General features: G+C 36.4%; 3 protein-coding genes across 3 annotated transcripts; all 3 read left to right on the forward strand.

Moving 5' to 3' along the window:
• Positions 1 to 253: 253 nt before the first annotated feature.
• Positions 254 to 9,353, forward strand: LOC146136161 (cytosolic iron-sulfur assembly component 3-like). Its single transcript, XM_083395184.1, has 7 exons — positions 254 to 482; positions 3,130 to 3,221; positions 3,384 to 3,611; positions 4,325 to 4,711; positions 4,971 to 5,126; positions 5,721 to 5,907; positions 7,711 to 9,353. Exons 1-7 carry the CDS (start codon positions 282 to 284, stop codon positions 7,930 to 7,932), a joined length of 1,473 nt encoding a protein of 490 aa, XP_083251310.1. The 5' UTR covers positions 254 to 281; the 3' UTR covers positions 7,933 to 9,353.
• Positions 9,354 to 10,664: 1,311 nt separating this feature from the next.
• On the forward strand, positions 10,665 to 15,718 carry LOC146136162 (uncharacterized). Its single transcript, XM_083396172.1, has 5 exons — positions 10,665 to 10,720; positions 10,944 to 11,105; positions 12,304 to 12,467; positions 12,693 to 12,850; positions 15,290 to 15,718. Exons 1-5 carry the CDS (start codon positions 10,665 to 10,667, stop codon positions 15,716 to 15,718), a joined length of 969 nt encoding a protein of 322 aa, XP_083252298.1.
• A 3,728-nt stretch (positions 15,719 to 19,446) lies between these two features.
• Positions 19,447 to 22,499, forward strand: LOC146136163 (glucose-induced degradation protein 8 homolog). Its single transcript, XM_083395508.1, has 4 exons — positions 19,447 to 19,655; positions 20,911 to 21,093; positions 21,464 to 21,661; positions 21,921 to 22,499. Exons 1-4 carry the CDS (start codon positions 19,509 to 19,511, stop codon positions 22,086 to 22,088), a joined length of 696 nt encoding a protein of 231 aa, XP_083251634.1. The 5' UTR covers positions 19,447 to 19,508; the 3' UTR covers positions 22,089 to 22,499.
• Positions 22,500 to 22,900: the final 401 nt, after the last annotated feature.

The following is a 22,900-nucleotide window of genomic DNA, read 5'->3' on the forward strand; positions in this document are numbered from 1 at the left end:
AAAAATATTAAATTTCTGCTGATTAATTAACATTTCTAAAGAATATTTTAGATGCAAATTGAAATTTCACTCACATTTTAAATTGTTAGGCAACTTATTCGACAAATTTTAATTCATTGCAAAATCCTAATCGCGTATTTTACTTTCATGGGACCCAAACCTTTAGGTTGTTTCACAACGGGGGATTACTAAAACGTGATGAGGCAATATTTTTGTTGTTGTTGACTATCATTATTCTCTTGATCACGCGTAATTCACTTCAGTGCATCCAGTTAGCGTAAATGGCTTCGAACTTCAGTGGAGTTTTGCAGTTGACTGACTTGGACGATTTTATTGCCCCGTCGCAAGAATGCGTTAAGCCAGTCCAGGTGAAAAAGCAACCTCAAAAGAAGGGACTTAGCAAGATCCAAATTGCCAGCGATGGAAGTTACAATGAAGTAGACACATCCACTGGAAAGTCGAAAAAACTTCAAAAAGCAGAGGTACGAATATCACAGTTAGGGATGTTCAAAGTAGAATCCCAAGGTATTCTAGAATAATAGGTTTCGAATCTAGAATAACGAATCCAGAATAGCGAAAATTTTTATTAAATTATTTAACCTCGATTTTGTATGGGGAATGGATTAATCTTAATCTACCCCACAGGGCCCACAATAACAGCAATAAATCGCCCAAACAATTTGCTAACATGTGTACATTATAATAAAAAATCTCCCATATGTTTAACATTCTTAACAACTGTCATTTGAAGCACTTCTGTAAACTGTATTATGTCAACTGTCTAGGTTGTTGCCAAAACTTATATTTTTGCCAATAGTGAGTACAATAAAACACTGCACACAGAAGACTTAAGCAATTCGGTCCTGTTTTTAAAGCATTGTTGGGTTTTAGTGATTCTTTTTTGACTAACATGATCTGTTATGCAGTGAAATAATGTACTGCAAAGAATGTAAAGTTACTATTGACTTAACGCATTCTTGACAATTAAACTGCGCATAACTGCATAACCTCGCTGAATATTGACCTAAAGTTAACCTTAAGTAACCCTATAGCGCATTTTGTAGACGGCCAGCATGTTTTACAATTTAATATTACTTTTGCAATTTAACGCATTCAGGGCAATTGCGAACTCCACACCAGACATTACATGTGAGTCGCTCGCCCAATAATGCTTGATTGACACTTAATTATTAGACGAACGTTATCGCGAGACGTGGTAATTGGTCGCCCGAAAAAACGCTGACACTGCACTACCAGGTTACATTTAAAGCAAGCACTGTAAATGTTTCGCCGCAGCGACAGGCCAACTTACCACACGCGTTTGTCCAATTAGGCGCAACAATCGGCGGTAAAACATTAAATTATATCGGTTCCAATTACCCGAAATAAACGGCAGAATTTTTAAGGATTCAATATTCTACTTTGAACATCCCTAATCACAGTACGGTATCTGTATTAGGACTCCTCGCTAAGAATGTTTCGACGGAAAATTCCTGTGATTTCTCGTGGAATAACGATTCCGAATCTCGGTATTTTTTTTATAATGCCGGGTATTCAAAAGGACTCAAAACAAAAACGTGCACATTGTGCGCACAATGCGCACTTGCCATATTTGAAGGTGCACATTATGCGCTAACGATATGTGCACATAACAGTTCACATTTGAAGGTGCACTACGGTGAAATATGCACCTTAGGTCCACAGAGCACAGTAGTATAGTATGTTTTGGAAAAGGCTATTTGCCTGACAACCGTTTACTGAACTTTGAAGTAGGGTAACCGACCCATTTGTCATATATCTAACAATACGCCGGACCTGGAAGTTTGGTAAATGTCTATGGAACTAGTTTGCAACTAGGAAGTACCTATACTTGTACTACGCCTTACAGAAGTACCCCAAGTTGAAAAGTAAGGCGCGGGGGATAAATCAGTTTTCCCGCTCAGCCGCCGCGCATTTTATGTAAAATCAACGTAAAATGCAATCAGCTCCGAAAAATCACTCAAACGCGCAAAACTTACGTCACGCTAACGGTTTTAGCATAGTACTCCATTTTCGGCTGTGCAAATTTTACAAATAACGTTATTACAGCCGTGCAATTTAAAGCTGCAAAATCGTTTTCCCCGCGCAAAATCCAAAGTTTCCAACCGGGGTAATACCTAACTTGTACTACGCCTTAAAGCCTTTGTACTACGCCTTTTGTACTACGCCTTAAAGTTATTAAAGCAACGCATGATGTTTGGGTTAAGAGTGTTGGTAAGTATTTGGGTGAAAATAGGTCAAGTATTAATATTTAATAATATTGCTTAACCTACCCAAACGTTAACCCGCACCCTAACCCGAAGTTTGTTCGTTGTGGTAGGATTCTAAACCACCTGCAAGTTTAAATGCACTTTCATTGCGTTCCGTTCACATTGCACCTTCGGTGCACATCAATTGCACATTCGCTTGATGTGCACATTTGGTGCACATTTCGCCGATGCATATTTGGTGCACAATGCCACATTTTTTTGAGCCGCCCTCTGGTTATTTCGCAACACAGCAAAACTTAAAACAACCTGTCATTTTTGACTGATATAAAGAAAAAAATATTACCAAACCTATTAAAATTGTTGCCTTTATTTGCGCTTACCAGCGGAAAATCTTCATTAAAATTTATTTTACCGATAAAAATACGCCCTGCACAGTAAAAAGGCTGAATGTGGAAAGCGATAGGGTTGGTGTTTGAACTGTTAATGCAATCGTATCGGAATCATAAACAGAGGTCACTGCACAAAGTCCCCTTTGTTTTTGCAGAGAGAAAAAGGACAAAAATCTGAATATTTATTGACATCATAATCTTTAACGCCTTCAATCAATTTTGCATTTAAAAACAACATTAACGCGCAAAGCCAAATAGTTTCTTCAAGATTCCTAGGAATTTTCATTTTTCCATCCCATATCTCAGGAGTGAAAAAATCTGGAAACAGAGGAACCCTAATCTATACTTCCTTTACTATAATACAGTGGTTGCAATAAACCCATGTGTTTTGTTTAAATTGTTTCACTAGTATGTTCTAGCAAACTGAACTATGGTTACTTAACATGTGTAAGCAGGTAATTTTCCATCACATTTGTTACTCTTTATTTCAGATTACTCTGAATGATTGTCTAGCATGTAGTGGTTGCATCACATCAGCTGAAACTGTGTTGGTTGCTATGCAGAGTGACGAAGAGTTTTATAAGTAATTTACTTTATATTATGTACTTACACCAAATTCTGTTCATTTTTTAGTATATTTAAGGATTTTACTGCTAAACTAATACATGTTTTTTTAACGTGTTGTTTAAAAAACTTTAGTGGATTTAACTTGGAGAGACTTTTACTGTCCATATTAAATTTACAGGGTTGTAAATGCGAACAAGCAACTTGCTAAATCAGAGAAGAAGATAATTGTTGTCTCTGTTTCACCACAGTCAAGAGCATCTCTTGCTGCCAAGCATAAGATTTCAAGTGCAGAGACATCTGCCACCTTAACAACATTTTTCAGGTGTCTTGGTGCCAGCTTTGTCCTTGACACTACATTTGCGAGGGAACTGGCTTTAATCAAAAGTGCAGAAGAGTTTATTGACAGGTATACACCATTTAAAGTACTAGACCAGGAGTGTTTTTTTAATGTTTAAGTCAATAAGGATCTCCTGGATTTCTTATTGTCATAATCTAAGAAAATTTATGAATTTTGTATGTTTTACAACATGTGTGGGTAAACTTTTTCTAGTCGCTAGCCAAAACCAAACTTAGCAATGTAGTGGCAGACTGTACTAACTTTCCACTAATAATTTTGTTGTTAAAACGTATGGTGTTTAAGCAATATGGTATAGTACCTCTCAAAACAAGGGCAAAGCGTTCGGGTGAAGCGTAAAGAATACAGTGAAAAAATTTCTAGGGTGAATTAGAAATCCCATAAAAAGATAATTATAAAACACAAATCCCATATAAAAAGTTGTGGTAAAGCTCAAAAACAGTTTGTTTGTCTTGGTAAAACTTTTGGTTGACTTCCATAGGTTGTTACTTATGTTACAAATGCCAAATTGTAAGACCTGTTAAAAGTGGTAAGACCTGTTAAAAGTGCATAAATGATATTAATTGACAGTTAAATAGCATTTAAAAAAAAGTTTTTGTTCACGAGGATCCCATGGCCCAAAGAGGAGGCTGTAACATAGTTACTTACAGAAAGTGCAGAAATTGAATTGTTTATTTTTTTGTGTAAATTAAATAAGGTATTCACTAGGCCCAATTGAAGTTTTAGGCTTTGCACCATCTATCAAAGTACTTATTTTGTTTCAGATATAAGACACAGAATGGAAGCCTCCCCCTGTTTGCCTCTTCCTGTCCTGGATGGATTTGCTATGCTGAAAAAACTCACGGGGATCTTTTGATACCACACCTAAGCACTGTCAAGTCTCCACAGCAGATAACTGGCACACTCGTCAAAGAACTTATTTCAAAACATTATGGGGTGAATCCAGATCAAGCGTATCATGTGACTGTGATGCCATGCTACGACAGAAAACTGGAGGCATCAAGGCAGGACTTTTATAATGACTTGTATTCAACTCGAGATGTCGACCTGGTTCTAACGACTGGGGAAGTTGAAAATATGTTAAAGAATGAAAGCAATACACTTCCTGAGCTTTTGCAGAGTGTTGGCACACTGTCAGATGATCCTATGGCGTAAGTTTAACTCCTGGATTGCTTTTTCTAAATTTTAGTTGTTACTGTTAATACTGGAATACCATTTCTGATACAATACTAGTATAATAAATGTAAAACTGCTGATTTTCAGGTTGATTTTTTAACAGTTCATGTTATACTCATGTGCAATAAATTATTTTAAAGTTATGATTTCTAAAGTTATCATTGTTTCTTTTATTTTTTATTTTTTATTTTTTCGGCTAAAGTTGATAATTTCTTTGTTAAATATTGTTTTTAGTAATATAGAAGAATTGCGACCTGCCTACCTTAACAGTGAAACACTGTTAAACCATCCTGGAGGTGGCTCAGGAGGCTACCTTGATTTTGTGTTTAAGCGTGCTGCCAAGGAACTGTTTGGAAAAACTGTGGAGGAAATCGAGTACAAAACTGCAAGGTATAAATATTAATTTGTTATACTTTTTGAGCCTTGCTGTTAAACAGAATTAAGCATGTTTTTCGTTTTGTTCGAAGATCCATTTTAAATGCTGACTGAAATACGATTGCTTATCCCAGATAATTTAGAATAATTTGACGTCAGTTTTGGGCCTGATCTTATTATGACAAGTAACCAGTTAAACCATATCAACCACTTTCAAAATACTGTTAAAACATGGAAGAACTAGGGGATACACAAATTTACTTTTATAAGCCATAAAATAACCAATGTATTTTATATTAAAGCTGTTCATTGACAGAAACTAGTAATTTTCCCTATCTAGGTGTCCCCTTGATTTTGCCAACCACGCCCTCCAAAATATAATGCGCATTTTTTTCTTATACTTTATCTAATAACGTAATACCCGAACTCTAATACCTGTCAATTATCCAAACTCAATTTGCCAATCGTGCCTGTGTAGAATACCCACTGTGTGATGATGATATGTTTATTGTTAGGGAAGTAGATTGTGATTCAAAACTTATGACCAGCACAGAGAAAAAGTTCTACAAACGTTAGGCCAAGTTAACCAAACATCGAAACTTCCCTAAGGAACAACAAAGACCTCCGTGACGTCACGCTGAGGGACGAGGACGGTAAAGTCCTGCTGCACTTCGCCGCCGCCTACGGCTTCCGCTCCATCCAGAACATGGTCCAGAAGATGAAGCGAAACAAGATCGCTTACGATTACGTAGAAGTCATGGCCTGTCCGTCCGGTTGCCTCAACGGCGGTGGACAGGTAGAATGGGTGTTAGGGGAGATTGTAGGGATGTCCGATACTTCGTATTTTTTTCATATGCAGTAATCCGCTATTTTAGGTAAAAAAAATGCTGCCGTAAGATGCGAAAGTAAATGACGCCCATATTATGGTCAATCAAACAAAGTTGATAAAACTTAAACTTGCAAGTCAGGCAAGAGCTGGCTCCAGAAATACAATGCCTAGTTTAACTACTATTTTCTTGGAAACTCACCTTATAACGTAAAAAAGAACTTGGTTTACAGTAACTAATAACTAGGGATGCTCAAAGTAGAATATCGAATCCTTGGATTCGAATCCAGATGGGATTCGAATCCAATTCTGCCATTTATTTTGGGTAATTGGACCGATATAATTTAATGTTTTACCGCGGATTGTTGCGCCTAATTGCACAAACGCGTGTGGTAAGTTGGCCTGTCGCCGCGGCGCCCAATTTATAGTGCTTGCTTTAAATGTAACCTCGTAGTGCAGTGTCAGCGTTTTTTCGGGCGACCAATTACCGCGTCTCGCGATAACGTTCGTCTAATAATTAAGTGTCAATCAAGCGTTATTGGGCGAGCGGCTAACGTGTAATGTCAGGTGTGGAGTTTGCAATTTCCCTAAATGCGTTAAGTTGCAAAAGCAACATAGCGTTACAAAACGTGCTGGCCGTCCACAAAATGCGCTATGGGGTTACTTCAGGTCAACTTAAGGCCAATATTCAGGGAAGTTATGCAGTTATGCACAACGTAATTGTCAAGAATTCGTTATGTCAATAATAACTTTGTATTCTTTGCAGTACATCATTTGACTGCATAACAGATCATGTTAGTCAAAAAAGAAGCAATAAGACTTAACAATGCTTTCAAAATCAGGACCGAATTGCTTAAGACTTCTGTGTGGAGTGTTGCATTTTCTCACTATTGGCAAAAATATAAGTTTTGGACACAACCTGGACAGTTGACATATTACAGTTTACAGAACGGCTTCAGATGACAGTTGTTAAGAATGTTAAACATATGATAGAGTTTTTTAATTATAATGTACACATGTTAGCAAATTGTTTGGGCGATTTATTGCTGTGATTGTGGGCCCTGTAGGGCAGATTAAGATTAATCCCTTCCACAAACAAAATCGAGGTTAAATAATTTAATAAAAATATACTAGGATTCGCTATTCTGGATTCGTTATTCTAGATTCGAAACCTATTCTAGAATACCTTGGGATTCTACTTTGAACATCCCTACTAATAACAAACTTTTTCTGAAAAGCCTTTGTCAGAAGTTTTGTGCCAGATTGGCAGAAATACAAACAACACTACAGTTTAAAAAATACCGATATTTCAACTTGGCATCGGGTTTTATCTCCGATATAATATTGAATTGAATTGGAAATTCTGAATTTGCTGTACTTTTATAGTGGTCTATATTTATTGGGCAACAAATCGTGTTTTTACAGTTTTAGTATAGCACATAATTAAAAAAAAAAACGCAGAAAGCGACTTATCGTTTGTAAGGTAGCGAAATGTTTTACCGTTTTATTGAGTTAAAATTACCTTAAACTCTAATGCATACAACACATTCTTAAGATATTTTTGTAAATTTACGCGGATAATATAAAAAAGTACTATATACTGAATTATGCTGGAGTTGAACATATAAAACTTCGCTTTAACAAGTTAGAAACTGCATAAATCCTTAGGGCATTATTTTTCTCGTTTAAAAAAGTTTTCATCTTTCAAAACACTTTTTTGTTAGCAATCGCGCATAATCCGAGTTAAAATCACTATAATTTTCTCTCTTTCAGATTAAAGCGGAAGGGGGCGACCGAGAGCAACAAAAGCGGATCCTCGGCGAAGTGGAACAAGTCTATAATGACGTCATCACCACTGCTCCTGGTTCCAACCCGAAGGCCCGAGAATTTCTCTCCGCGTTGGAAGGCGAACCCGCGAAGCTGAAAAGCACTTTGTACACGCAGTACCACCCCGTCGTGAAAGACGAGGCCCTGTCGCTGAACGTGAAATGGTAAGGCGCCTTCAACGCCTTTTACAAACTGACAGATAAGCTGGCGACGGTTGTGTTTCAAGACTCTATGGTGACACCTGGTTTGAGAACGCATTTCTATAATATGTGTATTACACATGTTTTCGTGCTCGGTTGGTTAATGCGAGGAAACGCAATTACATGTTTGTCACGACCCACAAAAGTATTAAAGGGTAGACGATAAACGGTTTCTGAGCATGGGTTATTTTGCAAATATTTTAATTAAAAAGTATTGTTAGTGTTTTATTAACAGCGATCAATGTTTCCATGTTTTTCTCTATGTCTATAAATTAGTTATAAATGGTTTATTTAACACTAACTGTGTAGCAACTTGTTCAAAAATCAAATACTTACCAGCCATCGTTTATTATTTTTGGCATTATTTAACATTATTGCCTTGCTTTTTAGTAGAAAAAATTATGTTGTCAGAGAACATTACCGGTTTCCTAGATGACGTATTTTCGCGTTGTTATCACCATTTAAGGCTTAAGCCAGTGGTTCTTAACCCTTGGGGTTCGACGAAGCTGTTTCAGAGGTTCGGCGAGAACGACCTCTGAAACATAAATGCTGTTATTTTTAAGCTAAATTCGCTAAATTTCGAAAAGTTTTATTTAATGTAAGTTGCATTTCTTCGTGCTGTAAGTATGGGGAAAGGGCCGAACAAACGTTAAAAAAACATTCAAAATTCTTACTGTTAACCAGTGGCCTAAAGGGCAAGTTCAATTATCCCGTTTACGTTTTTTTATATAAATATGTGCTGCAGAATCTGTAAGTTTGGCGTTTTCCACCGGAACCTGAAACTCCTATTTATTCCAACAATTCAATATTACATTTTATAAAGCCAGATAATAATTAACCCTATATTTTCTTTGAAAGGTTTAGAGAAGACAATTTACAACAAAGCTGTGTAAAATGTTGCTTTACAGTTTACGTAGTTCTACATAATGTTTACCCACGTATGTTTTTGTGATTTAACCCAGTGCTTCTTAAACTTTTTTAGTTTTGTTTACCCCTAGCATCTATCTTCAGATTTCATTCACCCTTGTCTTATGATATGATAAAACTATCTCGTCTATATACAACAGCACAAATGACTTAGGTTGTTTCGCAAGCTATCATCCATTTCTGACGGTTCACCCTTATTCACCACTGTTGGTTGGTTCACCCCTGCAAATATTTTATTCACCCTGTGCTGAACCATTCACCTGATTAAGAAACACTGGTTTAACCTAATAGATTGACTGTGGAGTGTGGAGCATATAAAAAAAAACAATACAAATTATTCGTGAAATAACGGACTTTAAACTGTCTGCCGAATATAGCTTTCTGTTTAGAGACTATATTGTTAACGTTAAACAGTTGTGTTTTGGGTGAAACAGATCGGACAGGAGACGCCATTATTATTGCTTATGTCTTGTTCTATCAGTTTTCAATATTAATGTAGCAACAATAGGCTACGTGAGTTTGTTTTGTGTGAAATAAAAATCCCCAATTTACTTTATGTAATCGTGTTAGTCTACCTATCATTTTAATTATCTGCGCGCCATCAAATCCGTCTTGAGAGAACAAGTTTAGTGTCGCTATTTGAATAATGTATAAATCTATAGGCTCCAAACATTTAAATCAAGAGATGATGACGATGGGATACTTGTCTGCCACTGCATTATGCACCTAGGTTTGCAGTTTGTTTTTGCTTTGGTCACCAAGGCGCATTGTGATATCACACAGCCGCCATTGCAATGACATAAATAATACATTAAGCAGAAGAAGCAGCTACGGTCACAATTGCCTGTGCTACCTTGGGTTTTGTGCCAGGCAGCAGCAAAATACCTAACGGAGAAAGGAAAGCTCGTAATCCCATAAAAATCCGCTGAGATAGAGTGTGCATTCGTTGCTGTTAAACTGCTTGAAAAGTCGTTAATATATCAGTAGAATCTTGATGAAACGTCGTTGCTGACCATTTATTGGAATGTATGATGCTGTAACTGTACACCTAAATGTTTCTTGCTAGCGAAAATCTATATAATAATTAAAAAAAGTTGTTGGATTTGCAACGTAGGAAACTTGTACCTGTTATCAACCAATTCAAAGCATTTTGGTAAGTCAAGGAATTTCGCACATTGCTTGTTTTGTTAACACAATTAAGTTTTGTTTGGTTTTATAACAAAATCGATTGTCTAGAATTGAATCTGTTTTGTTAAAGGTTATGGCCAATTTAAATATTGTTTTTTGTAAAATGTCACATTTATTTTTTCGTTTACTTACAAATTTTGGAGCATAATGGTTTCAGGTTGTAGCCTACTACGACGTAATGAGAATATCAAAGCCCATACAGAAGTAGGTATTATTTTGAACGTTTCGAATAACTCTATTTATTTTCAACATCACTTATAAACTGTTACATTTTTCAATCAGTGGTTATCAAAAGTAGCACATACTTATGATGCATTGAAAATATAGGCCGAGTGAATTGACATTATCTCAGTCAAGACATTTTGATACGAACTTGTATCACCATCAGTTAATGTCCTAAAATAGATGATGCCGATTTACTTTTCTTTGGTATTCATTTTGAAGTTAAAGTTCTGTGCATATAGTGCGCCAAGTATATCGTTGCATTCATACACAAATACAGCTCGACCTGCATTCCTATATTATTCGCCAACGCAGTTGTATCTTTAAAGCTGAAACCTGATGAAGCTACCTCCTATAAACAACATGAGCAATGACAGAATTCAATCTCCTGACGTTAGGACGAATGGAAACGCACCCAGGTAATATCATGAAAGAGCTGTAATTCCTATTGCGAATCATTTTTACAAGGTGATAAAGTGAGCCAAAAAGGCCCCGATAAGATCACCTCTATTAGAGGTTACTTAACAGATGACTGAAAAACTTTATCCGATATTTAATCGTTACTCAAACTTATTACACTCGGTTAAAGGCAGTGCACGACGAGAAACGCGTGTTTGCAATGTTACCTTTTCGTCCATGTAGATCAGGCCGTTCGTCAGTCGTCGGAACACCAAGGCGAAAGACGGGCGAGTCAATAGCCAACGCTGTGGCAGCAGTGACCGGAGACAAGTCCGATCCACCGAACAGATACACCTCAATGAAGAAGGTTGCAGAAGAACAGAGGCGTAGGGTGAGGGACACGAGGTACGGGAATTGTTTCACACTTTACCAGTTGGTGTATATAGGCTACTGTGCTATTTTATTGTGAAATCCAGAGGGTAAAGAAAACATTTCACCTCGAAATTTTCACAACTAACATTTTTTTGCTTACGTTGTTCAATATTGCCTTGTTAGACGCATTTACTAAGTTTAAGTTGTCACTGACGTTACCATTGCAACCAGTCGGCCCGTACCCCTATAGGGGTTTTGCGACAGATTTAGAACTTTTTCAGATAAACCACAATAGAGCTAGGTATGAACACCAAATTGATCTGCTGAAAATATATGAATTTCAAACTACTTGAATTGATTGTATCAAGGTTTCATTATGTACCGTGGCACTTTTTTTAACTATAAAAAGGCAAAACATGGGCGAATCACCTTTGTTTTGCGGGCTAAACGAGTCTCACTGTATTCGTTTTTAGCATTCTCAAGAGACCTCTTTCGGACCAGGGTCTGTTTATTCAAGGAAAATCCAATTTCTATGCAACTATAATATGATTCACTGGAATTTTATAAATTTTTTACTGCTGGGAATTCATAAATGAATCATATACCATATCGCAATTTAGCGGAGGCAATGTCGTAATGCAGTCGGTGACATCATTCAGGACGCTTTGTCGGCAATAACAAGTTGTTTTCGTGCAAACATTTGGGATCGCATGTAATGACGACGTCAGAATTATTCTGCATAGAAACTATTACAGGACTCCTGAGCACTAGGTTGCAAAAAACAGTAACATTCATCAAGTATAATAGCTTCAGAAGCGCACCGCTTCGAACAAAAATCAGTCAGCAAGGTCATAAACTTTTAATGCAAATATGCATTTTGCCGTATAAATAAATGGTATCATCAGTTTATCTTCATTTATACTTTGACCGGATGAAGCACGGTTGTGCGAAAGCTTGTCGAGAATCCAATCCAATATGTCTTTATACAGTGCCACATGATTCCTCAAATACGACAAAATACGGCCATATACAAAGATCAGTTTATCTGTACAAGTAAATAAATAATAAAAATAATAACATATAAAAATGTAAAATAAATAAATAAAATACATCCAAGACTGACATGGACAGAGACAAGCTGCGTTTAACGATTAAGTATAGTTTAATTTTAAAATGCTGGACTCGAACTAAATCAATATGAATTGTTTACAACACAAACCACAACATCCAGAGAGCGACAACTAGAAGAGGAGCGGCAGGCGATCCTGGCGAGAAGACAGGAGGAAATGAGAGTCCAGATCCGGCTGGTCATGGACGCAGCCCTGGTGGACGTCCGGAAGGACATCGTCGTTCTTCTTCAGGAAAGGATTAAGGAGGAGAGATCCGACATCAAAGGTTCGGAGGATTTTAGTTTTCAGTGCGCAGCGAAGTTCGTTAAACTACGTCTTGTCACTATTGATCATTTCAATGAATTCTAATGACTTCGTGAACTACCAGTTGCTTCCAACCCAAGTTCCGTGTAAAATTTTTAAAAGATAAAGGTTTTCAGTGTCCTTTAAATTCAATGACTAGTACAGTTAAAGTAACGAACTTATTTCTACGGTATTTATTATTTTGCAGCCGAAATGAAAAACGACTTGCAGAAAGCAGAATCGGGCCTCGTTCGTGAGGTCGAAAAGCGAGTGACAAACGGCGAACCGTTCGACATGCGAGTTGCCAGGATACAAAAGGAGTTCGAAAACAGCTTCAACAAGATTCTTAAATCCGAACTTGGCAAGGTAGCTTGTTTAGCAAATCTATAGTGTTAGCTTCGTCAGTGTTGATATTGCATGGCAGTTAAAAAACAAATTAGTTTCGTAAGTTGTGTCGCACAACTAATTTTGCTATTGCGAAACAACCATTTTTTCGTTACACGTTTATTGAAATTTAATAATGACTTCATTTTGGATGAAACGTGTTTTTGATTGATAAATAAATTCAATCCATACACTTATGATGTTAATCAGTGTAAATCATTTTTTTCGCAAAATTGCCTTTACTCCGAACACATTTGCATTATTAAGCGGGTGTCTGGCCATAAAAATACTCTGCACAAAGCATATACAGCCATTGAAATCGCATATTAGGCAACAGCTTATTTATGAAAAATCATTTTTATTGTTTAAACCTTTCAAAAATCTATAGCCTATAACAGTTTAAATTTGTTCTAGCCTATAACTGTTTAAATACTATAGCCTATAACTGTTTAAATTTGTTTGCCAATAATCTGAAAACTGGTGAACATTGTTATTTTTGTGCATTGGTAAAAGCACCAGGACGTGAAATCACACTTGATTTTTTAGATTTAAAACAAATACTAAGACGAGTCCGACAACTCGCCGGCATATTCAACTAATGATTTTATGCTTTTGTCCGCTTATAAACATCGGCTACTAAAAACTGTAATAAATTACATGACAAACTATGTGTAGTTCACTGGCCGTGTAACTCATTATGTTATTATAAATTTAAATTGTGATAATTTTATTGTAAAGTTAGATTAAGCCAACTGACGCATGTCTGTATCGCGGTGGGTCTTCTGTCGTTTCATCAAAAGTTATACAAATTGGTTACCCATATCCACAAACGTATTTCAAAAATATATATTATACATACCTTGGTTACAATAGTTTTAATTTTTTATTTTTTAGACAAATGGACTAGGCGCCATAAAATTATTTTTATCTGATGCTAATTTGTGATCGGAATCTCCTAGTTTTCCCTCATGTCTTGCTGCTAATTTGTTGTCCGCGTTCATTAATATTTAAATTTCTGTGTTCTGCCTTGAATTCCGAGCGCTAAGCAGCAGCCTGAGTCGCGTAATGAGGGGAATTCTTGCCCATTAGAAATGCAAAAAAATGCAGCCTCCTTAGCCACCACAACAGTTCGGCAACCATGATATGCTTACGTGGTGTGTTTGTAATTTTGACGAAAAACATCATCTTATTCAGGGAAACAGACCAAATGTCCATATTTCGTACAACGCTCCAATTTTTTGTTTTCCTTTTTTAGAGAAGGCAAGCCTACATTACCATTTATATGAAAATACATAAACATTATTATCCTCGTGTTTTGCTTCCATTCTCTATTCGTACAATCTACGTATAGTTATTGCCTTGACACAAAACGTTTAAAAGAATCGTTCGCACTTTTTTATTTCGGAAAATTTTCATCCGCACGAAACAAAACAGTAAGTTGCAACCTTTGGTTCCCTGATTGTGAAATAACTATGAAAGGATTGGTGTATTAAAACCGCGAGCCCTAACCGATTTAAAATAAATAGCTTGAGTTGCAATAAACCACTGAGAGACTATATTACTGCACCTGTGACGCATAAGTGGGCGCACCAGCTTATTTGATTACTAGAATACAATATTTAAATTTAATAATGTCCACCGTTTTCATTCCCATATTTATCTGCGCGACGTTTGTCATGCGCATAACATTTTTTTCATCCGCACAATTGCGTTTCGTCCCACGTGTTAAGAAGCACTGTCTTAAGGTATAAGGAATAATAGAAAATATTATGTGACCTGATACAGTAATACTCGATGCCAATATCTTGTAGCGTACATATCAGTGTCCGTAAAAATAGACATCTAATCTGACGACTCACGCCTATTTTCCTGAAATGATTTATCTTTAAAATAAGGTGCAAATCTAAATAATACACAGGTAATGTTTTTGCACGTGATTGCTATATAAATATATATACAACCTTTATAGCAAAGTAAAATCTTCGACCACTATATATAGGTTAGACTAAAACACAGTTTTAATTACCATAGGTCGAATCTTATATTTATGTGTGGGCGCGATTTCAACTAGTGTTTCAGTAAAAACTTTTGTTTAAAATTAGGATATTTTGTTTGTTAATAATGCACGCTTGCTTGCGTTTATATTGTTTGCTAGTCAAATTATTGCTTAGGGCGATCGCGTTTACAAATTATAATAGTTTATAATTTTGTTTTTACGCCAATGACAGTATCTGGATTTGACTTGATATGGCTATAACATGTGTGGCTGACTTAACCGCTTTTTTATGTAAAGGATTTGATTTGGACTAAAAAGTTAATTTAAAGCACTTGTACAACACTTTGTTTTCAGTACGACATTTATTTGTTCAATCAAAGATATTCGACCCCACAGTCATATTTTAATTTTGATATATATTTCAGATCCAAGCCGAAATTCTGTCGGAAATGGACAGCCGGATCGGCAACGAAAAGCGCAAGTGGGAAGAGTCGTTCAAACGGGAAACGGATCGCAGAATCCGGACCGCAGAGGAGGCGATCCGAACCGACTTCCGGGTCGGCCTGGAGGACTCCCAGAAGCAGTGCGGGGACGTTCTATCCTCTATGCAGGAGCGAACCGGGAGCCTGGAGAACAACCTCGTCGCTAAGATAACCGCCATTGATGCGGAGGCGAGCGCAAGGATCGTGGAGTCAGAACGTATGACGCGTGAGCTCATCGACACGAAAATGGAGGAGAGAGACAGGATCCTGAAGGATGTCTTTCAGAAAGAAACAGAAGAACTTCGAGGCGAGATCAGCTCGACAAGGGCGGAAGTGACTCAGCTGAAATCAAAGTGCTGCGTAATTTTATAAACGTCAAATCGAATCTTTCTTTGGTACTTTGACTGAGTTTGTCAATTGCTTGATTTTTGATTGATTTTTTTATTGTTTTGGTACGCGCAAGTTATTTTATCGCGCGTTTTATTCCCAGCTGATGCGATATCAAGGTCTGCTTGCTAAGATATTAGGAATGAGGATCTGTTTTGAACAAAGTATCACGCTTAACGGATTATTCGAAAGCGTTACAGGTTAAAAAGAAGATAAACAAAATTATGGCGAATGTCGTGCTTTATATAAGATGCTGAAGGTATACCGATTTGATTTATTTGAACTGTTTTATAATGCACTGCAAAAAGTAGTTGAATTAAAGAAAATCGAACTACGGTGATTTAGAAAAGACATTACTACTTATTTTTAACAGAAAGTTAGGCCTACACAGATCCCTAGCCTACATATTTTAACCAATATGATATTTATTTTTTTAGATATTAGCAGTTCTTCAAAGCATTTTTTACTACTTTATTAAATTTAGATATTTTTTCTGGCAAGTGGCAACTCCAACGTGGCGGTAAAGCATAGACATTGGAAGTTTTGTACAAAAGGACAAAATGAATAGAACTTTGACAGACCTATATATTACGAACTTGTTTTACGTAAAACCCAGCTCAGCTTCACGGTAATCTTTCGCTGTTCAGTTTCTTGAAAGGGAACCATATATTTTGGTATTTTAAGTTTATATTAATGAAGGGTAAATCAGAAAGACCTTTATAGGGCAGACAAAAAAGGTTTTTTTATTGGAATACTATGCAAGCAGCATTCAGAGAAAAAACGCTTGTATTTTTACTTTGTCATGCATAAGATCCGCTTTCTAACTATTCTTATTTTCATTATATAATTCTCCTTATAACTAAATATGCCGAAGAATCACATCACTTCTATCACTAATTTCTAAGTTTTTACTAATTGATAGAAGAACGTTTTCAGATTCTGAGATATAAAACAAATGGTTTGTGATTTGGCTTTATTACTCCATAAAACATGTTTTTTATGCCATTAAAAGAACCCTATCACCGCTGCAAATCAAGCTTTCGCAAAGGCACGGAAATTCAAATATTGTTCGCTTTTTAACTCTGTTTTATGTTGAACTATGCTTTAAGGTTCCGATGTGAGTAAAATTTAGGTTATCAGTTATGGCTAAAAACCGAAACAAAGTTTGAAGCCACGAATTAGACCAGCAACATATTTTGCGTTGAGCGTGAAAATTCCTCAAAGGCCCGTTTACACTACAGCTGCACTGAGCTGAGCAAAGCGTAATTTGCATTTAAATTCTATTATGGCGAGCGTTTCAAGCTTTGCTAAACTCAAGCCCCGTGCAGCAGCTGCAGCTAGCTTAAAAATACGCTTTGGGGCGATTTTCACGTTTTGCTAAACTCAAGCCCAGTGCAGCTATAGAAGAAACACGTTACGTTTGGAGCGATTTTTATGCCCAGCGCAGCTCACTGCAGCTGTAGTGAAAACAATTTCACGCCCAGTGCAGCTCAGTGCAGCTGTAGTGCAAACGGGCCTTAAGCCTGCTTATCCGAAAAGCGTTTGATGAAAGCTATTTCATTACAATCGAAGAAGACATATGGTAAACTTGCACGAGTTCGCCGCAAAACAGTTTATATCTATGTAACAGTGTTGGAGTAAAAAAAGTAGACTTTGAACCCCTAGGCCCAAGACTTTAGCATGTCCGTTATTTGTATTTGTTTATGTCACACTAAAAATGTTAACTTCGCACTGTAGTGCATTGCCTACTATGGTTTGTACTATAAGCTTTTTAGTTTATTTCGTCACACAAGGTCGCCAAATAGAGGGGGAGTGGCCAGAGAAGGCTGTTTTCGCCAGAAAAAATACATGGGGGTTCTCCCTTGGTGAGAGTTTGGACTTTGGACAAGCTTTATAAGAAAGTACAAGGTTTAACACGATACAACGGGAATATCGCTTGGCAGAGAAAGTTACTGCAAGACAGGGCAGTCGCTACAACAGGCTAAAACCAATTATGTACGCTAAAATTCCACACTTTCTAAAGCAGTGTTTCTTAAACTTTTTCTAGCTAACCGCATACGAAAAAAATCTTAAATATTTTGCGGACATTTTTAACAGAACCGGGATATAGGAATTTTACAATCGCCAAACTATTTGTTTCAATGTCCTAATATTGTTAGAGGAGATGCGGGACCCATGGAACGGATTTGTTTTTTCCGTAATATCTTTTGAATTACAACTCAAAAACACTCGAGGTTATTTTCTTTAGAAAGCTTACAGCTATAGGTACCTACATGGAAAAAATAATTTAAATCTGACATATCTTTCTAAGTTTTTTTTTTAATTCAAAAAACTTAACTTTTATAGTTCCATCGGTCCTACCCCACAGGACCTATGGAACACCCGTAGGACCTATGGAACAGAGCATGACTGCATCTAAAATCACTGCGCTGAGTATTCCTGAAGTGCATAACCATCATGCAGTTAATGGTGTAGAAATAGGGGCACAAAAAAATGTAATTTGAGAAATAAAATAAAAACACATGGAAACAAGTACAAAATACTGAAATGATTTTTTTTTATTTCTGGTAGAATTTGCAACCAAGGTTTGTTATATCAATTGTTTTTATTTTTTAGGAGAACATATCTGCAAATATAATAATAGTCAAATGTACGATTTTGTCGAGTCCCGAGCCCGACTCTGACTCTACAGCCTGTATTCCGCCAAATTACGCAATCCACTTAGAGGGATGTAATATAATTCATACACTCACAATAACTGATTCGAAAATATCCACTATATGCTGTTCCGCTTTAACAAACTGCAATTGACGGCAATATCAGGTTTTGGTACTGCGCATGCGCATCTCGGACTCGGGACTCTGGTAGTTTTACGTGGTTTTACTCGAGTCTCGAATCCGACTCCTTAGAGTACCGAGTCCGAGCCCGACTCCGCAGCCCTGTCTTCTGTGAACACCCCCTTATTAGATGTTCTTGTCTTAAAAGTTGGCATACTAATATCCTTAAAATCCCAAAAATATGATCACAAAAAGATCGAGAGCCCATTGGAACAGACTGTTCCAAAGGTCCTCTAATCGTCATTTTTAATAAAAACACTCATGACTAGCCCATACTCTAAACCAAATTAATTAAACTAACTTTCAACATGTACCTAGATAACCCCTCTCTCCACAAAAAAATATTCACTGATTTAGAATTTCCGAAAGACTATCAAAACACCTTACGAATGTCAAGCTAAAAAGTACATTTTGTACCTAGAAAAGTGAAAAATTGGAATAAATCAACCATTTCCAAAAGCACGCTATAGAACTTTTTAAGTTCTGTACACAAAATCTCATTCCACAACCAAAATTGTATTTTGTTCCGCCAACAAGGGGCGCAATATGTCAGTGTTCCATTGGTCCCCATGTTCCATGGGTCCCGCACTTCCCCTACCAATTTCGTTATGGGTAGTGCGTGTCTAAAATGCTTGCGTGCTTGTATTTGTTACATAAATATCTTCTTTTCTAAAATTAAAAAAAAAATCATGACACACTTAGCAATCTCGCGAGGCACTCAGTGTGACCAATGATACTATAATACCGGTATTATAGTATCATTGGTGTGACAATGACTGCTCTGAAGTTTTGACAATACTGCTCTGAACTAAGTCATGCATAACCTGCTAAATGGTGATCATTTACCTGACCAAATCACGTGACTTTTGCCATGAACAGCTGATCGGTTGTTAATTTAATTGCGGAAAAACATTTGCGGCTTGATTTTAAATTTAAACATGGATGTTCAAATGGAAGACGACAACCTATCCGTCAAAAATTCTGGTCAAGAAAAATGGACAAACGAAGTTAACAACATGCACATTGAATCGGCGGTTATGAATCGTTTGGTTATGGACTATCTGGTATCCGAGGGATTCAAAGAGGTCAGTTTGTTTAAGCTTTGCGTCAAATAAATCCTATAGTTACCAGTGGTACAATGGCCATAAGTCAATCACTAGACTTTAATGCACTTCACTCTTTTAAAATTACTTGACTAGACTTTTAAGAGTCAACGCTGCTGGTCTAATATCCTACTACATTTTCGGGCGTTTATATTGCTAACATTATTTGTGTTAGGGTCAGGGTTTGGGTGGGTTAAGTATTGTTATTATATTTCTTCTCCATATATATTTTTCCTTGCAATTTCAATTTTGACAACTTGTCTTGTTACTGTAAAAAAGTGGTAGGATTCTAGACTAGCGTCCTTAGTCTTTTTGACTCAACTAACTTGACTTAAGCCTTTTAGACAAACAACTTGACTTGAGCTTAAGCTGTTGTGTCAAATAACTTGGTTAAGATTAAGAAAAAAATGCTTTATCTAACTCAAATGTTGCACAGTAAACAATTTGCTTGCTATGCATTGCTTTTTGTTGTTTTTTTGTTGAGGTATTGATAAATAGTCTTGACAACTTTACCAATTTTAATAGTTTAATGTTATATTTTTATGTCAATGGCTTGACTTTAATTTACTTTGCTCTCATAATGACTTGACTTGGACTTGATTTGGGAAACTGGTTTCTTGGGCTAGGATTTAACTTGTTATTTTGTGTGGATTTGACTTGTACTTAAGTTGCTTTTGAAAATCTTGACTGACTTCAAAATGTCTTATTTATAACACTGGTAATTTCAGCTGCAACAAAACACAACTTTAATTGACAGAATTTTCTGTGGTGTTGCTCAAACAAAAGGACTTTAAGATAACCATAATTATTTAATCAGGATTTAAATCCTGGCACTGGATAAACTTTGTGAACACCTTGTGTTACTTCATAACTGGCATGCAGTGCTCCTGGAAATGAAAGTTAACCCAATAATATCTGTTAAGATATAAATCTTCAGTTAACTAGCAATGTTCTAGTTATCTTTGGTTTTATTTGCAAGTGTTAACACTACACTAATATGTAATGTAAAAAGTTACCATATTGTGTATGAGAAATCATTTAGGGTTTATATATCATGATAACCATTTTTTTTTATCTTGTATTGGTGTTCAGTTGATCATAGACTTATTACTGTAAATTAATTTGTTGGCACTAAACAATGTAAAAATAATGATACCATGGAAAGCACAAACAGTCAACAAGGTTAGAGGATTTTAGTCTGATTTAATTGTTGTTCATTCTTGTTCGCTTAAAACAGGCAGCGGAAAAATTTGAAGAAGAGGCAGGAATCACTGCAGGAAGAAGCCTAGATGCACTGGATGCACGAATCAAGGTCCGCGATGCAATACTGGCTGGGTCAGTTGAGCTCGCTGTCTCCCTTATTAATGACCTACACCCAGAGCTTCTTGATGATAACAGAGTTCTGTTGTTTTATTTGCAGGTGAAATATCATTAACACTGAAATACAATTATGTACTAAAGTATAAAAAAGGTCACCTCACCTAGTCCCTTTTTCAATATAATTAAATTGTAAACAACTATTTTTCAGTTTGTTTGTCATACCAAGCTCTATATCCTGAAAGCATTCTGTATGTTTCACTTTTGTACATTTGTACCAGTTAATAGTAATATTACTGCAATAATTAAACAAATATGTGCTATGAAAATGTTTTGTTGCCCATGCTGCATAGTTGCACGGCCAATAAGTATTTTGAAATGATGCTGTTACGTACAGTAATATGACAAACAACTTTAAACAAAATGCATTATTGGCTATCACCCAATTACAATATTTGTGACTTTTTGTACAGCTTCAACATTTAATTGAGTTGATTCGGGAAAAGAAAACTGAGCCTGCGCTAGAGTTTGCACAGATGCAGCTCTCCGAAAGAGGTGAAGACAGTCCAGAGTGCTTAGCTGACATGGAGCGAGCACTCGCCTTGCTTGCCTTCGATAAACCGGAGGACTCGCCGTTTGCTGAACTCCTGCTTCCAGCACAGAGACACAAAGTTAGTGTTTCGTGGCACTTAATCTAAAAAAAAGGCACAAATAGGCCAAATTAAATTGTTATTTGAAAACCCAGCTGAAAGATAAAAGTTATTATGTCTTTCTTGCAAGCTATCAACTTCCATCCGAGTATCAATATTAATTGTTGAATAACAGGGTAAATGAAGAGTGATTTCTTGGGATAAACACCCTGTAATAAAATAACAAACTAGTGCAAACCTAATAAAACACAGTTAAATAACACAATGTGTAACTATTTAGGTGTGGAGTCATGTAAATCGTGCCATTATGGAATATGAGAGCAACATTTCATCGCCACGTCTAGCCAACATTGTGAAGCTGCTTATGTGGTCTCAAGAACAACTTGACAAAAAGAAGGTCAAATATCCGAAAATGACAGACATTGCTAAAGGCGAAATTTCAAGCTGATGATATGGCCAACCTTTTTTTTGTTTTTACAAATTCTTCCTGGCTTATATCTGCATTGCCCAAATTGTATCTATTCTTTAAACAGAGTAATACTATTCTGAATGCGTTTGAGAATTATTCATGCCCGGAGTGTTTTCGTTTTTAACGTATAACAGCTAAATAACAGGGGAAGTGATCTGTCTGTTTATACACCACCTTATTTAAAACCGCATCCGCTAAAAATTGTTTTAAATTCGATACGCCAGAAATATCATTAACGTACATTTGCAAACTAACTACAATATATTTGAAGAGTACTAGCGAATATTTATAAAACATTTACATGAAGTTTGTATATTTGTTAAACTGTTGTTTTAGTGAAAAAACACGTAAAAAGATAACTACATGCAATAAAACGATTTTTTTACCTGTTGTTTAAACTTTGATGCGTAACTTCTGGCAGTTGAAAAATATTCCACCACATGCTATTCTATCCTTACAATTTCCAGTTGGCGGACATATCAGTTTTAAAATTTTGTACTGCGCACGTCGAAATGGTTTTTAACAATTTTTTTTAAATGTAACAAAAACAAGAAATTTAAAAGAAATACCGGTATACCAAAAAAATCGCGCTCGCTTCGCTCGCCAGGTTTGCCCCAAATGGTTAACAAACAATAAAATAGATTAACTGTAAAATTAATCATGTTTTCTCAAAGTAGTTTTATTACACTTTTTAATAGTAGTAGGGGGGGGACGCCGTGTGGACTCGAATTTTAAACCAAGTACACGCTTTTTTAAGCGAATTTGCGCCAAGACTTTACTGCATCCTTAAA

This window comes from Ascidiella aspersa, chromosome 8 (genome assembly GCF_963924565.1).
Source record: "Ascidiella aspersa chromosome 8, kaAscAspe10.2, whole genome shotgun sequence".
NCBI classification, from domain to species: domain Eukaryota; kingdom Metazoa; phylum Chordata; class Ascidiacea; order Phlebobranchia; family Ascidiidae; genus Ascidiella; species Ascidiella aspersa.